The sequence below is a fragment of the Marmota monax genome, unplaced genomic scaffold (assembly GCF_021218885.2).
Source record: "Marmota monax isolate L192 unplaced genomic scaffold, Marmota_monax_Labrador192_F-V1.1 WCK01_AAM20220418_F8-fsc00056, whole genome shotgun sequence".
Lineage (NCBI taxonomy): Eukaryota > Metazoa > Chordata > Mammalia > Rodentia > Sciuridae > Marmota > Marmota monax.
In genome coordinates, this window is record NW_026695212.1 from 1,961,057 (window position 1) to 1,978,007 (window position 16,951).

A 16,951-nucleotide genomic window follows, 5' to 3' on the forward strand; every position below is an offset into this window, starting at 1 on the left:
GCCAACACACGATCAATATCTCTGACGTTCCTCAGCTAGATGAGAACTGAGGCATTTCACATTTCAACTCCATCTGTCAACACTGCAATGTGACAAACTCGGATTCTGAGAACAGGCACAGTTCACTGTCAGCTCTGGTCCTGCTACTTACTACACGACGAGCAAAATTCATGCAACTAATGTGGATACTGCCCAGTGTTTGTTAAGGGATGGGTACTCACTTTGGATTGTTCCTCTTCTCTAGGGTATCCTTGAGTGAAAAAGACAATTTCAGTGGGGAGTGTTAAGTGTGGGACCATCTGGAAACCCACAGAAAGGGCACCATGTCATCCAAGGGCAGGAGTCTGAAGTGACTTCCTGGGGTGGGGTAGACCAAGGTCCTGAAGGACAGGGAAGTTGGTCAGGTGAAGGGGTTCTGAAGTAGGCATTCCAGACAGGAGCAGTCAGTCATACCAAGGACAGGAGGTGAGAGAGATGGTGCACTTAGGAAGTGAAAGCAGTTCAGTATAAATGCTTCCTTTTGTCCCTTGAACAAGCCTTGCTTATTCTGACATCTGTGCAGTCACATTAACTGTTCTCAGAATGCTCTTTCTACAGACTTGTGTGACTGCATACTTTTCAACCTGCCTCTGCTCAAATGCCTCAGAGGTGTACATTGACTGCTCTCGCTAAAGTCCAGGGTCCTCCCTGACACCAGCATTTAATAAGAAATCCTCCCTCACTGCTCCTTGCTGCATTCAAGGCTTTTCTAGGGTACTGTGCCAGCAGAGTATGAAGATACTTAATAAATTCTTGTTGACTGAACTATAGTGTAATTGTTAAGAATATGGACTCCGGAGCCAGACCGCTTGAGTTCAAATGCAGGACTCTGCTTTTTTTTAGCTGTGTGATCATAGGAAAAGCAATTAACTTCTGTACCTCAGTTTCTTCATCTGTAGAATGGGTATAATAGTGCATATACATATGCTAATAAGACTGAAATTTAACTGGGTTGATTCACATAAAACACATGTAATACCCAATAAATGTACTATTGAAATGTTTTCCTAGGATTCAGGCTTCGTTTAGATTGTTTAGAGAAGGTGAAGTTTCTGATTTTTAACATTTGATTGCACTGTTAACTTGAAAAGAAGGAACGGTTTGTTCCACAGGCAGCTGGCTGACACACTTCATCCTGTTCTATTTGGCCTCCTTCCTCACACTGGCTTAATGTGGGCCTAGAAACCCCACTTTTCAGAAATGTATAGTGTTGGCATGGTCTCAATTAACTCCAAATGCCAACCTCAATAAAACATTTTTTTAAAATATTTGTTTTTTAGTTGTAGTTGGACACAATACCTTTATTTTATTTATTTATTTTTATGTGGTGCTGAGGATCGAACCCAGGGCCTTGTGCATGCTGGGTGAACGCTCTACAGTTGAACCACAATCCCAGCCCTCAATAAAACACTTAAGGTTAATAACCTTCCCAACTTGCCTATCTCCTTTGAAAGAGAGGCCTTTTTAGAGGAAACTGAAATCTGTAGTGGAAAGTGGACTGGCTTTAGAAACGTAGGTCTTAAGAGCAGAAGAAAACACAGACACCACTTATGAAAACCATTTTCCCTTTGAGAGAATTTTAACAGAAAAGCATCAAGAGCATTTGTAAAAGGAAATAAGTGAAAGATACAGTGAAACACAACATTAAATCCCCAGATTAAACCAAAGTAACTAATAAGACCAGAAAGTTTGGCCCATTTTGAAACCCATTCTGCAATTTAGCTTAAATCATGAATCTGCTTATTTTCTTCGATCTCACAGACCTGGGACCAAAATCATGATACAAGGACAGAAGACATAAATGGTAGAGCATATGTTGGTTTTCTCCTGAGAACAAAAGGAAAGCGTTTCTGATCAAGATGCCCACCATCTTCCAGGACTAAGTACCTTTTCAATGGAAAAAGACACTGAAATCAAATAAAGAGAAGAATGTATTGCATTACGATAGTTCTAGAAGCAAGAACCAGGGAAGCAGCGCTGGATTGTATGTAGCTCAGGGGTAGAGCACTTGCCTACCACATGTGAGGCACCGATTTGATTCCAGCACCACATAAAAATATATATAAATAAAATAAAAGTATCGTGTCCATCTACAATTAAAAAAATGCTTAAAAAAAAAAAAAACTAGAGAAGCAGAAAAGCATTAGTAACGGAGAGTTCCACACGGAAAAAAGGAAATTCTCAGAAAATTTTTTCCACCGTCTTACACTCAAAGTGAGGTCAAACCAGCAGCAGACATCATGGGAACTGGTTAGAAACACAGAATTGAAACCCATATTTCAGGGGTTGGGAGTGTAGCTCAGTGTTTGAGTGCTTCTCTACCATGGCCAAGACCCTGAGTTCAATCCCTATCATAGCAAACAAGACCCTTCTGCATTTTAACAAGATGTCCAGGACATTCACACACATAGCAAAGCGTGAGGAGCTCTGCCCCATGAAAAAGTGTACACCAAATCAGGCTGCCTCTCAGAATCATCTGTAAGCTTAAAAGGGAAAGAAATGCAGATGCCGGGTCCCTATTCCACACCATGTAAATCAACAAGACTTTTTCTGGAGGCTGCCCAAACATGTACCATTCATTCTTCATAATATCTCAGGTCAATTTTTTGAGCACTTTCTGTTCAGTCATCACCACTTCAGGACAAAGCAAATCTAGTCTCAAAGGACAGACAAAAGCTATGCACTCTGCTGTGACATGTACTGGTAGAATACACTGAATAGCCAGGCATGGTAGCACACAGCTGTAATCCCAAGCAACTTGGGAGACTGAGGCAGGAGGATTACAAGTACATGGACAAACTCAGTAACTTAGAGAGATCCTATCTCAAAATAAAAAGGGTTGGGGGTGTGGCTTAGTGGTTAAGGGTCTCTAGGTTCAATCCCTGGTTTAAAGACAAAAAACAAAAAAAAAAAAACCCAAAAAGAGTGGCAGGGAGTTTGTTTTTAATTTAAAAAGGAATCTCTATTTCCAAGGCTCATAAACACACAAGATTTAACACTGATCAGCCTTTATCCTTACAGGAGGAACCCCACCAGCACCCCTCTCAAAAGGAATAGCCTTATTTTCTCAGGCAACTGCCTACCCCATCCATACACAACAGCTTGTTAGGCACCTACCTTGCTTGTCTGATTTGCTTTGATCCCAGGCCCTCGAACCAACAGTGGAACTTTGATATCAAACTCATACAGTTGTCTTTTGTCTATTGGCAAAGAAAACTGTCCTGAAAACAAAATGCAAAAAGTAAAGATGGAGCCAAGACAGACACGTAGCTCTGACTTTCTTTTATTTGTTTAGTCAATTGAACATACAGAAAATACTATTCTACAATTCTACTAATTCTGGTGTCTTAAAAGAAAACTTAAATTTGCCTGTTTTTCTTATTACATGACAGGAAAAGTAGTGAGTTCATCTCTTTTGGATACATAACTACAAGGGACTCCCTGGTATACATTAGGACAAATTGAGCCCAAAACAAAACAAAAAAAAACGAACCAACCCTGGAAAGGACCAAAACACTAATACATAAAAAATTTATGCACGATATTCAACTTGATCACAGCAAAAGAGAGATTACTCCAAACAGTGCCAAATGAAAAGGGACAAAAGTACTTCTCCTGCTTTTCCTGAACAAACTGCAGTTCAAGATAATCAAATAATTGATATGGAGAGGTCCAGCAAGTAAATGCAAAGGACAGAATTACGAAGTCCACATTTCACAATTTGTGTTTGAGGGAATGATGGATTTAAGCAATCATCGGGAACCTCAGTGTCAGAAGGATTCACTGGTAGAGCTCAGACTGAAATCACCTGAGTCATAAGTCAATACCAGCATCCCCAAAGTGGGCAGCCAGACACTATGAGTTTCATGATGTCACAACAGGAAATATACAGCAGCACTACTGAGGAAGTGCACTTACAAGTGAGAATTTCTAACAGGTCTTTCAATTTCACTACCAATCTAAAGGAAATGCCGAGTAGATATGAGTAAATGAAGGCCTTACAAGATGGCGGCCAAATCCAGAATGGGATAGTCTACAGGATGAGAGACCTGCTTTATCCAGTAAGTGAGTGGCAAGTGAGAGTTAGGAGATCTAAAAACTAAAAGGTGGTGTGTGGACCTTGTTTGGATCATGACACATAATAAATCAAATGCATAATCAGATATTGATATGTGGAACCACAGGGTCTGGGAACTGTTTCAAAACATTCTTACAAAAAACAAATACCATGGTGGGGGGTTAAGAAAATATAAAAGCACAGTCACATGGAACCAAAAACCTAAGCTGGATAATGGGGGTTATTTTACTAGTCTATACTTACCCCACCCTCCAAAAGACAGCATCTTGCTATGTTGCCCAGGCTGGACACAAACTCCTGAGCTACAATACTCCTGCCTCAACCTCCAAGTGCTAGGACTACAGGCATGTGCCACCACATCCAGAGCTCCATTAATCTCTATTCTGAGTGTTTTAAATTATTCATAATATTAAATGCCTACATTTTACATAATATTAAATCTGCTCAAGGTTCAGGTTAATTCTTTTCAAGTGGAAATTTATAGACAGAAACAAATATTTGTTGTGGTACTGGGAATTTAACTTGGGGCATTCTACAACAGAGCTACATTCTCAGCCCTTTTTTAAAAAATTTTGAGACCATCTTACTAAGCTGCTGAGGCTGGCCTCAAACTTACAATTCTCTGGCTTCAGCTTCCTCAATCGCTGAGATTACCTGTGTATGCCATTGTGCCCAGCAAAAATATTTTTGTGCCAGGGATTGAACCCATGGGTGCTTAGCCACAGAGCCACATCTCTAGCCTTTTTATTTTTTATTTGTTTTTAGTTGTAGTTGGACATAATACCTTTACTTTATTTATTTATTTTTACGTGGTGCTAAGGATCAAACCCAGTGCCTTGCACGTGCTAAGTGAGCATTCTACCACTGAGCCACAACCCCAGCCCCCCTTGCCCTTTTTTAAAAAGATTTTTTTTGTTCTTTTTAGATATACATGACAGTAGTGTACTTTGACATATTATACATACATGGAGTATAACTTCCCATTCTTGCAGTTGTACATGATGTATAGTTACACTGATCATTTATTCATACATGAACACAGGAAAGTTATGTCCGATTCTTTCTACTATCTTTCCTATTCCCATCCTCCCTCCCTTCACTTCATTCCCCTTTGTCTAATCCAATGAACTTCTATTCTTCCCTCCACATATCAGAGGGAACATTCTGCCTTTAGTTTTTAGGGATTGGCTTATTTCACTCAGCATGATAGTCTCCAGTTCCATCCATTTACTGGCAAATGACATAACTTCATTCTTCTTTATCCTAGCCCTTTCTTATTTTGAGACAGGGTCTCACTAAGTTGCTTAGGCTGGCTTTAAACTCACAATCCTCCTGCCTCAGCCTCCTCAGCTGCTGGGATTACAGGCATGCCTCACAGCACCTGGCAAAACATTTATTTTTTAAACTACAGAAGGTCCAAGTATGGGCTGGGTAGAACACCTGCCTAGAATAGGCAAGGCCTTGGATTCAATCCCCAGCACATGTGAGCGCGCGTGCGCGCGCACACACACACAAACACACAGAGAATCCAAGCAGAAAGAATGAAAGTCAAGGACATGGAACTAACTCATTCTACAGTTTTAAGAAATAAAAACTACTCCCAAATGAATTCCACAATTTAGCAAGACAAAATGTACTCTGCAAAGATCACCTCTTGGTTCGCCTATCCAGAATGTCTTACTCCTACTTTTTAAGTTTCATTTATTCTTAAAATTGAGTTCAATTTCCATAAAGCCTGCCACTATCCCATCAAGCTCTTTCTGCTCTGGCTCCTAGACCACTACCTAACTGAGCATATAAATCAAGAAACCTAGTTTCTCTATGTGAGAATGCCCAGCCCACTAACCAGAGGGTCCTGAGGGCAAGACCCTTGCTCTGACAAGCCCACAGCTATACAACACTAGAATTCCTGCCTGGGCTACTTTTTCTACTGGGTAGAAACCCATGTTCTCAAAGATAAAAGGAGTATCTGTCTCTTACCTGTGTGATAGCCATTGTCTGAGGTATAAAAGATGTAAGTGTTGTTAAGCTCCCCAGTGAACTCCAATCTCTTGACCAGCTTCTCAACAAGGTCATCAACAGAGAGCAGGGTTTGCCACCTGGATGTGAACCAAGGGTAGAAAAGGGACTTTGGGGCAATGGCTCAAGAATCAACATGGGGTGGGGGGAGGCGAAGAGAAACAAGCAAAACCAAAAATACCAGCACCTACCAAAAAAATCCTATATGCTCAATTCTCAAATCTCCATTCCCCAAACCCTGCCATAGCAAAGACCTTGACATGAATTATATTCTGAAATTTTCTAAAGTTAAATGTTTCCAAAGAAATAAATGAAGCTTTTAACAACTAGTTAGCTTTACTTTTATAACTACTGGTGATAAGTAGAGATAATCAGAAAGGAAAGTTCTCGATTCAGTAACAAATAGTAGAGATTAATTCAAATATTATTCAACATTGTTCAGTCATCTACACTAGAGGCTGGCAAACTATAGCCCATGGGCTGCAGTTACCTTTTTATTAAGTGTGATTGGAGCACAGCCACAATCACTCATTTACATATTGTCCAGGGCTGCTTTTATGTTATAACAGCAGAACTGAGAAGTTCTGACAGAATACATGGCCTGCAAACCTACAATATTTACTATTCTTATTATCGGGCCCTACAGAAGTTGTTTGCTAACCTCTAGTCTAAACTAAAATAAACCTTAAGTAATAGATTCTTTAAAACTAACTTAGAATGTCTTGAAAATTCCAAACACCAAAGGCAAATAAATATTTTGCTCAGTGTTTGGGTTGACTTCTCACCAAGTGACTTTGCCTTTAGGAACAGGAAAAAAAAATTTCAAGCAAATGATTTAAATTTGCAATATTCATTAACAAGTCCTAAAAAATGAATGATTTAATTAGTCTTGGGGGCCATAGGTTACCTTGTACACATGAATGTAAAGGTATATCTGCCTGCTTCTGAGGTAGCAGATGCCCCAAAGCATCTTGCCCATAGACTTGTTTCCCTGTTTTTTTGTTTTGAAGATAACGTGGCACACTTATCCTTAAAACCACTCAATCTGAGAAAGCAGCAGCTCTTACCTTTTCCTAAATGCATTATCTAAAAACTGTATTGAAGAATTAGTCATTGGAGTCTTGGCTTGTCTAATTAACCAGTGCTTGTTCTAAAATCAGAAGGAAAAAAATGTTAACACCAAGTCACCACAGTTAAACTACTACATCAGTAAAGTTGATAAAAGGATCATTTCATCCTTTAGGGAAAAGAAGTTAACTGAAACTATTTAATGTCAGACTCTCTCCCTTCTCCTGTATTCCTAAAAAGGAAATTTCTCAGATTAACTCCATCACTCATTCTTCAGCTTCCCACCACCTATCAAATTATAAAATGCCTTAGCTCCTTTGTCAGCAACATTAAGAGACTTTAGTGAACATCATTGGGAAACCATTAGCCAACATGGGATTAAATTTATAACCTCAATCCTATGTCTACTGTAATTATAAATGGGTAAATATTAACTTTGCCTTTCTCTAAGTTTTGCCTAATGAATTATCATTCCATTGCCCTCAATTTTTGTGCCCAAGATCCTTAGGGAAAATCCTATCACAGCAGTTTCTTAAAACTTCAAGTCCAAATCTGGAGGAGCTATCCCAATTAAAGTCACATTTTTATACAAGAACCTCTCATATACTATTAATTATCTCCTCTCCATTCACAATATTCTAAGCTAGCATCTCCCAAACCATGGTCCTCAAAAGTGTTTTTTAGTTAGTTAAATCTGAGAAATGCTTTATAACACATTCTTCCCTGCTAGAAATTCACATTCAACCACACCACTCTCTCTGGATGGAGTGTAACAGAATGATTTTTGTTTTTTATTTTTGGTCAGTGATGAAACAAATGACTTATTTAGTTCCAAGTTTCCAAACTTCTATTACCTTCTTTTGGAACACAAATTGAAAATAGCTCTCCAGTTTAAAACCCAGGTCACTCAGTGTCAAAAATCATATTTAACAAGATAAGCCTACAGCATGTCAGGTGGTATGCTAGACGATGTCTGTAATCTTCACAGCAGTTGCAGGAAGGACTGGGAACTCCCATTTTAAGATATCTTGCTCATCTCACAGCCAGAAATTGGTAGTATTGAGTCTGAATTTAAGACTCATTCCTTCAACAACAACCTTATAAGCAATTACGATTTCTGGTGAATAGACATGAGGCAATGGAGACCTTCTGACTTTGAACCAGGAACTGCCCATACCCTGGGTCAAGGGAAGTATAATCTATTAACTAAAGAAAGTGCTGTGATAGGATCTCTCCGGGGACCTGGGGCAATCAGTATCCTGGGTGGGAAAATAGAGGGCAATGCAATGACTTAGAGTAACTTAGAGAAAGATATAATAAACTGACACATGAGGCAAATATTTGGGTTGTGTGGCCTTTAATCGTGTCTCCTGTGCTGGCTTTTTTTCATTCAGTTTCTCTTCCCAATCACATGGCACTCTGCCACCCCTCTTCTTCTTATGCCTTGGACCAGTGAGTTTTTGGGGTGGGGCTGGTGTTGCTACAGACCCAATTCAATCCCCAGGGATGTGTCTCAGCCATTGCTAGGAGGGAAGAGAGCCAGCCTACATGTTACCAGAAAAGCCTGAGTGACACTCCTGTAATCAGGGAAGATGGCCTTTCCACCATTCCCTGTGGACTCCCCTGCTGTTCCCTGGATGTGTGGCAGGAACCTTATCTGTACCTGTGAAGCAAGTTTATACTATTTGTTATTCTAGGGGCAGGTGCATTACCTTAAAAGATATTGAAAGAAAAATCTACTACATGGCTCAATGGTTTCCTGACGGGTATATTACACTATTAATTATACCGAGTATGGCTTAATTCAAGGATTGAGAAGGCTACCGTTCCATGGACGTTGAAGTTCTTGTTTCTGGGTGCAAATACATTCTGGAAAGTCTTCTGGTACTGAGGTGCAGCTGTCCAAGGTGAATGAGGTGCTGGAGTGGAAATCATCATGAAGAATGGCTCAAAGTTGGACTTGTAGTCCAGGAAGTCCAAGGAGACGTTAGCCTGACACATACAAAGATATGTTACCTCCTACCCTACCCAATAATTCAGCACTTAATAGATAAATGTCCTTTGGTGGGCAGAGAGTACAAGGTCATCTTAGCTGTATATCTTGGTGAATAATGTTTTTTCATGATCATGTGCAAGCATGCTACTGGAACAAAACATTTGGTTTCTAGGCAATATTTAAAAACTGAGAAGCATACCATCATAAAAAAAGCAACTGAGATCTTGATAACTTTACAAGTCTAGAAATTGTTACCCATATAGAAAGAAATAGAAATTCGGCCATTTTGCTATTATTTTACATTAATGAAACTTTACATATATACATTTAATGACTTACAGAATTTAAAGAATAAATCTACTTCTCAAAAGTGGGAAAGGTGCACTAAATTACCATAATCTATGAAAATACATAGAAAATAGTTGTCAATTATGCCAGCTGAAGTAGCTAAACTAAATGGATATTAAACCCAAATCCTGGGACAGAAGATGTAGGTCACTGGTACTCCATGTGCTTAGCACGAACAAAGCCTGAGGTTCAATCCCCAGCACCAAAACTAAAGGTCAAAACAAACACGTCACACCAGTGCTTGAACTTATATGGACTTAACATTTTTCATTTACTTATCAGGAGATTCTTTATGAAAATAAAGCACCCCATATACATGCTGTTTTTCATTATTCTAGCTGATTCACACCTTCATTTATTCCTAATGCTAGATCAACATAAAGAAGATAACTATTTCCTATCACCTTCCCACCTGCCCACTTTACTCCAGCTCTATCAACTTCCTTGTGGTTTCTCACAAGTGCAGGGCACACTCTTGCTCAATCAGGGCCCTTACACTCACTGTTCCCCTTGCCTGCGACATTATTTCCGCTGATGTGTATAACTCACTCTCACCTTCTTCAGGTTACTGCTTAAATGTTACCTACCAAGTAACCCCCCCCCATGCTTATTTCTCTGATTATTACCTAATGAAGCAACAAATGTACATGTGTATATACCCACATACACATAGCACAAATAAACTCTGTCACAAATTACCTTCACAGAATAGACTTTGTTTCACTTACTGCAGAATGCCTACCGTACTAGGTAGTTGCTGAACTATTTGGTGAATAAAAGCTCTATGAAGGATTTCCATTAAAGACACTTCAGAACAGAAAAGTCCCAAATTCACTTTTTAATTTGTGCACATAATGACCACCCAAAGAACTCTCACATCTCTATGCCTCCGCCTACATAAAGGCCTGTAAAGTTGCCATCTTCTATTACTCCGAGTCTTGAATTCAGACCCTGTGAGTAAAACTGGGGCCAAGAGTAGGAACCCCAGCTCAGCACACTGGCACATACCTATAATCCCAACTACTCAGGAGGTTGAGGCAGAAAGATTGTCAGTTCAAGGTCAGCCTGGGCAACTTAGCAAGACCTTGTTTCGAAGTAAAAGGGGCTGGGGATGTAGCTTAGTAGCAGAGTGCTTGCCTAGTATGCATGAGGTTCTGCATTCAATCCAAAGTACAGATTTAAAAAAAAAAAAAGGAGCTCCTAACAAAGTAAAACTTCTACAAAGTATTATCTATATGGTCTTATTACCCTTTGGAAAAGGGATGTTCTTGAAATTCTAGCAACAAATAAGAAAAACACCCTCAGGAATTTTTAATCAGTTGGACATAATCTTTGGCAGTTATTTCACATTATTACACATTTATGTCACCTGCCACAAACAAGACTAGAGGTTTTCTAGGGAGAGGCTTAATCGAATGTGAACCAAACCTGCAAGGGCAGAGTTCCAAAAACTCACCAGAACATCTGTCAGGTAGTCCACACTGTAGTTTTCACCATGTTTCCGTGCTTTCCCATTGATAGAGAGGGTGTAATTGTAATATTTCGAATTCTTTTCCTATTTAAAAGAGGAAAGTAAAATCTGGTACAAGGTCAACACAAAATGAAAAACTAAACCCATGTTGGGCTAAACTGTACTCTATTTAAACAGCAAAAAGACAGGAAAAAGGAAATTACTCAAGTCAATATTTATGTTTTCTGACAAGGGTTTTTTATCAAAGACTAGCATGTTTTCAATAATTTGTTCTAGTTTAAAAGCCAGAAGTGGCTAGGAAGAACAGCAAACTACATTGCTAAACCCTCTGTAATGCAGGAAAAACATCCCAGAACAGAGTGACTCACCAGTCAACAGGCTTTCTTTTAAGGAGACAAAACAATTAGGCATAAAGCCGAAAAACTTATGTTGGTATCAGGGTTAAATTAGCGAGTAAACATTTTGCATCTAGAGGTCTGTGTATAATATAAGTCACTGACTTCAATAATCACTTACCAAAGCATACCAATAGCTCCAGCCTAGAGGGACATGTTCTAGTCCACCTGCATCTGGGGCTCCATACTGAAAAGACAGAAAAGTAGGACATTAGAACTCGTTAGACATGACCAGACCATAAAGAAACAGGAAATTTAGAATCTTTTTAGACGAGTGCCTGACAGACTAGGTGCTCAATTTTCCCAAACACAAAGACCACAGACAGTAGGCCAAATCTGGCCTCCCAACTATTTTGTATGGTCAACACACTAAGACTTAAACAATCAAAAGACAAATATTTTGTGAAATGTGACAGTTACACGAAATTCAAATTTCAGTGATGACAGACTTTTATTTGAACATAGCCATGCTCATTTGCTTACCTAGAATCTACAGCTACATTCATGCTACAAAGGCAGCACACTAAGCAAGCTGCAATAGAGATGTATGGCCCGCAGAGTCTAAAACATTTACTTTCTTGCCTGCTACATGTCCATGTCGCCTACCCTACCGTGACCCATTCATGGATAAGTACTGAGCCACGATGACATAGAATGAATTGTTCAACTGACACTGTTGCTAATAATAATAAAAAATAGACTATGAGCTATTGAATTTATTACTTCAGTTGCCCTGATGATATCTACTTTTGGAGCATAATTTATCTGATGAGATGAATAAGTTAAGAGACCACAGTACATTCCCACCTTATTTCAACAAGTTGTAATACTGCCTATTTAAGGCAGAATTTAATCCCTGAAAACTCTCTGTACTTGAAAGCTTTCTCCTAATTTCATATATAAATCAGATGACCTTCAATATGCAAAGCAAAGATAGATTCTCCCTATTCTCTTTATGACCCACACCAACACCATAACTGAGTATCACACCATACTTCCTGTTTCTCTTGATTCTTTCAAACTGATTAATTTTCCTTTAAACCCACAAGGTTGCAGATCTCCTTAATTATCGGGGAGAGGAAGAAAACTAGCAGAACTTCAGATCAGATTTTAAGACCACCTGGAACCACAGGTAAAGAAGAAGAAAATATACATCTTTTCTTTGTTCTGCATTCCTAGGCTAACTCCGAAAGCTAACCCCAAACATCACCAATTACACCATTTTAAGCTTGGTCTTTGACTAAAAGCTGAGGCCAGTGTGATAGACTTGGGGCCTTGAAACCTGGCCCCAACAGGTCACAATGAAGTATCACTCTAACCCGGCCCGAGGTACTTTCCCTTTATTACAGTCTCTCCACAGTCTGTTCTCACTTTTTGGGTTAGTGAGTTAAGCATTAAACAGTTATAATTCAGAAAAGATTTTAAGAAATGTGAGGGAAAAAATTCTTCATTCTGATCCTGATAAAGGGGAAACAGAAAAAAAAGACACAGCCACATGACAAGCAGAAGTCCTGAGGAAAAGGGAAGATGCAAACAATAATGGCAATCTTAGGACAATTTTAAAATAAATGCTTCTGGGATTATTTCAAGGAAGAATAACTACAGTACCAGAAACATGTAAACCAGTTCCTGTAAACCATGGGCAGATGAGGAAAAAACAACAGATACCCCAAGCCCTTTAACACGACTTGAATTGACACTACTGAAAAAATAATAGGAGTTTTGATCAATTATTAATTCACATTTTAAAAGCTATTATAAGGGAGAAAAAAATAACAAGCCATTCAACATACCTCATTTAAATACTTCCCTGCAAAAAAAGTTTGATAACCACACATTGATCTGAGGATTGCTGGGAAAGTATTTGGCTCTTGGATCTTCTGCCAAGACTTGCTACTGCAGTTTCCCTCCAGAGTGTTGTTAACGACATGATGATTATGTGGGTACTTCCCTGTCAGGATACTGGCTCTGCTGGGGCAGCACAGAGCACTTGGCACATACTACAAAGAGAATTGAAGCAAAAGTCTGTTAAACAAGAAGGATGAAGTTTTCATCACTTCTAAAGAAAATAAAAGGAAGCTTCTCAATACTCCAACTTCAAATTTTTAATTTCTCATGGAATAGAGATTTTCTTTACATGACATACTTTGGAACTACTTTAAGTTACACAAAACAGATACCAAGAGATGAGACAAACGAAGAGAATTTCTTTTTAATTTGGTTTCTTTCTGAAGAAAACAGTAATTCTAATCTTGTCTGTCATGGAAATAATATTAATATGCAGGGAATGCAACCTGGCAGGAGTAGGGTCTTAACCAAAGATAGAGAGGGCTACTTGAATCTAACGTAGCTGAAAAGCAGAGGTTCATTTTCAGGTTCATCTGCAGCTTTATATAGTTTTTCTAACACTTTCCCACCACCTCTCTTAATTATGTTTCCTGAGCTACTATCAACAAACCTTTTCCTTTCTACCCAATAAAATTGGTACATCCCCAAGTCACTTTATTGACATTAATACTGATATATACCCACACCAGGAGGAAAGAGATGGTCAACATATTCGTGCCAACATTATTGTTCCTTTTTTTGTTTTTTGGCTTTTCAAGTTGGATTTAGCTTTGTTTGTTTACTGGGAATTAAAAACCATGGTCCTGTATATGTTTAACATGTGCTCTACCAGTAGGCTTCACTCCCAGCCCAGAGAGGAATTTTTAAATACTGGTGAGGGAGAATGTTATCTACATGCACAGTAGCAAGTCGTCTATGTGAAGAGTCATTTCATGTGTTTTGTTCATTTTTTCCTCCTGAACTTTGGCCTCATGTTACTTAAGATTTGCAGTAAGGAAAGATTTGGTCACATTACAAATGCTTCCCCTTTTTTACTTTTGCTCTTGACTTCTGTTATTTTTACAGTGGCAACTCTTAATTCTTTCCCTTTTTGTCTTCTGATCTATTTTATGGCCATTATCACACTGCTAACGGTATCTTCATATCACATTTTAATATATGGTTGGGTAATGTCTTAAAAAGAACAAACCTCTCAGTTGAGAGTATAACTGAGTCATAGAGTGGGTGCTTAGTATGCACAAGGTTGTGGGTTCAGTCCCTAGCACCAAATATAAAATGCCTTTATTGTTTTTACCTATTTATCTTTCCAGATAACTGCATGCATGTTACTGGGTATCAAACTCAGGGTCTTGCATATGTTAAGCAAGTGCTCTACCACTAAGGTACACTCTCAGCCTTCCAGATAACTTTTGAAATCATTTGTGTCTAAAAAGTCTTGTGGAGATTCTGGGGCTGGGGTTGTGGCTCAGTGGTAGAGAGCTCGCCTAGCACGTATGAAGCCCTGGGTTCGATCCTCAGCACCACATAAAAATAAATAAATAAAATAAAGGTATTGTATCCAACTACAACTAAAAAATAAATATTAAAAAAAGTCTTGTGGAGATTCTGATTAGAATAAACTTAAGTGTCTTACCACAGAAAATGATGTATGTATCTATGAAGGTATTTTTATTTTTATCATTTGCTAAGTACTTTAACTTAGTCTTAAACCATTTCTGGAACATCACCAGCCATTTCTAGAGTGTTTATACTTTGCTATTATCAATAAGATCTCTTTCTCAACTTCTCTAACTCATACAGAAGTTATTTTTACTTTTTAATTTTTGCCTTACTAAATTCTATTAATTTACAAAGTTTTCTAGCCAGGTGTGGTGCTATATACATATATCCCAGCTACTCTGGAGGATCACAGTTGAAGGCCAGCTTGGGTGACTTAATGAGAACCTGTATCAAAAAGTAAAAAAAGCTGGGAATGTAGCTCAGTGCTTGGCTAGCATGTATGAGGCCTTGGGTTCAATTCCTTGCACCACAGAAAAATTTCAAATAATTCTGTTTTCTAGGTTAAAAATCCAAGAGTGGAAATTATTTTTAACTTCAAATAGTTTAATTTTATTTCAATCTAGATTTATGACAATGATTAGACAGTTTAGAACATAAAAAATTAAGTCTTTGTCTCATGCCTAACAATGCCCTAAGTGTCTCACCTTAAGTATAAAGTGTGCTATTTATTTGTAATATTCATCATTGTAAGGATGTATTCTAACAACTTAATGTTACCAGGAAAGGATGCTAAATTTCAGGGAACTAGTCAAACATCTTTCAAGATGAACATCTAACTTTCCTTCTTTCTACTACTTCAACTACTGATATCATGTAGATAGACAATGCAATAACCCAGTATTATGAGCTCTTACTGAAAGTCCAGTACTGATATTGTGCTTTACATGCATCAACTCATTTAACTATAATAACACTAGATTTTGATAACTCACTTTACAAACGGGGAATCTAAGAACCAGAGAGGTCAAATAACTCACCCAAGGTTACAGAGGTAGATATAAGAGCAACTATTCAAAACTAGGCAGTCTCGTTCTGGAATCTATGCTCTTAGGTCTAACATGGTTGTACTGTGCAATAGATTTTTCTGGATCAAGCAATCCTTCCATCCCCAAACCCACTTACTGAGTTACATGTATGGTTGCTGAATTTGAATTGGTAGCATTTTATTTTGGATCTTTGCATCTGTATTTTCTTTAAATTTGTATGTTATTAATTTTAAAATTTGTTCTTAGTTATACATAATAATAGAATATATTTTAACATATATGGAATATAACTTTTAATGTATTTATATTATATATAAATATATATGTATATATTTTGGGTGCTATTATTTTTATCAGGTTTGACTATCAGAGTTAATTGGGTTTTACCATAGAATAGGTTATCAAAATATAATCATTACTTGCTTCCAACAATCCACTTTCAAATCTAAAACAATGAGGTTTTAGATAAAATTCTCTGGTTTTGAGTTGCAGCACAGACTGGCTTAGAAAATACCTACAACTAGCTGGGCATGGTGGCACATGCACATAATCCCAGTGGCTCAGAAGGCTGAGGCAGGAGGATCATGAGTTCAAAGCCAGCTTCAGCAATGGCTAGGCACCAAGCAACTCAGTGAGACCCTGCCTCTAAATAAAATACAAAATAGAACTGGAGATGTGGCCCAGTGGTTGAGTGCCTGAGTTCAAAATCTAGTACACACACACACACACACACACAAACAAACAAACCTACAACTGTTCTTCAATTGATAGCAAGTAATATTTCAATTTAACTATTAAAAAAACCCTTGATAGGGCTGCGGACATAGCTCAGTTGAGGGCTTACCTTGCATGAGTTCGATCCCCAGCCTCCCCCCCACACACACAACCTTCAAAGATCACACCAGACTTCCAGAAGAGTGTTTCTTCTTAATATAAACACAAAGTCTAACAAAATTAGTTTCAAAACTTACAGCACTGGAGAAAGTCATTCCCATCTCTCCAATGAGGGCCTTGGTTTTCTTTAGTGGTGTCTGTAAAATAAGTAATTATCCATTAAACAATTTCTTCTGATAAAACACAGAGACCAAAACTTGTGTGTTTTTACGTATTATTTTTTTATTCACAATGGTCAGCTTTGTCACT

At 38.3% G+C, this 16,951-nt stretch overlaps 1 protein-coding gene across 1 annotated transcript in view; it reads right to left on the reverse strand.

The window, feature by feature from the left end:
* The window catches only part of Gns (glucosamine (N-acetyl)-6-sulfatase), a 35,847-nt gene that overhangs the window by 13,414 nt on the left and 5,482 nt on the right, over nucleotides 1-16,951 (reverse strand). The window contains exons 2-9 of the mRNA XM_046430608.2: nucleotides 16,780-16,839; nucleotides 13,208-13,414; nucleotides 11,536-11,601; nucleotides 11,005-11,103; nucleotides 9,029-9,196; nucleotides 7,204-7,286; nucleotides 6,098-6,216; nucleotides 3,157-3,260 (exon numbers count right to left, since the gene is read on the reverse strand). Coding sequence (XP_046286564.1) covers nucleotides 3,157-3,260; nucleotides 6,098-6,216; nucleotides 7,204-7,286; nucleotides 9,029-9,196; nucleotides 11,005-11,103; nucleotides 11,536-11,601; nucleotides 13,208-13,414; nucleotides 16,780-16,839 — 906 coding nt within the window. The remainder of the gene's footprint in view (nucleotides 1-3,156; nucleotides 3,261-6,097; nucleotides 6,217-7,203; nucleotides 7,287-9,028; nucleotides 9,197-11,004; nucleotides 11,104-11,535; nucleotides 11,602-13,207; nucleotides 13,415-16,779; nucleotides 16,840-16,951) is intronic.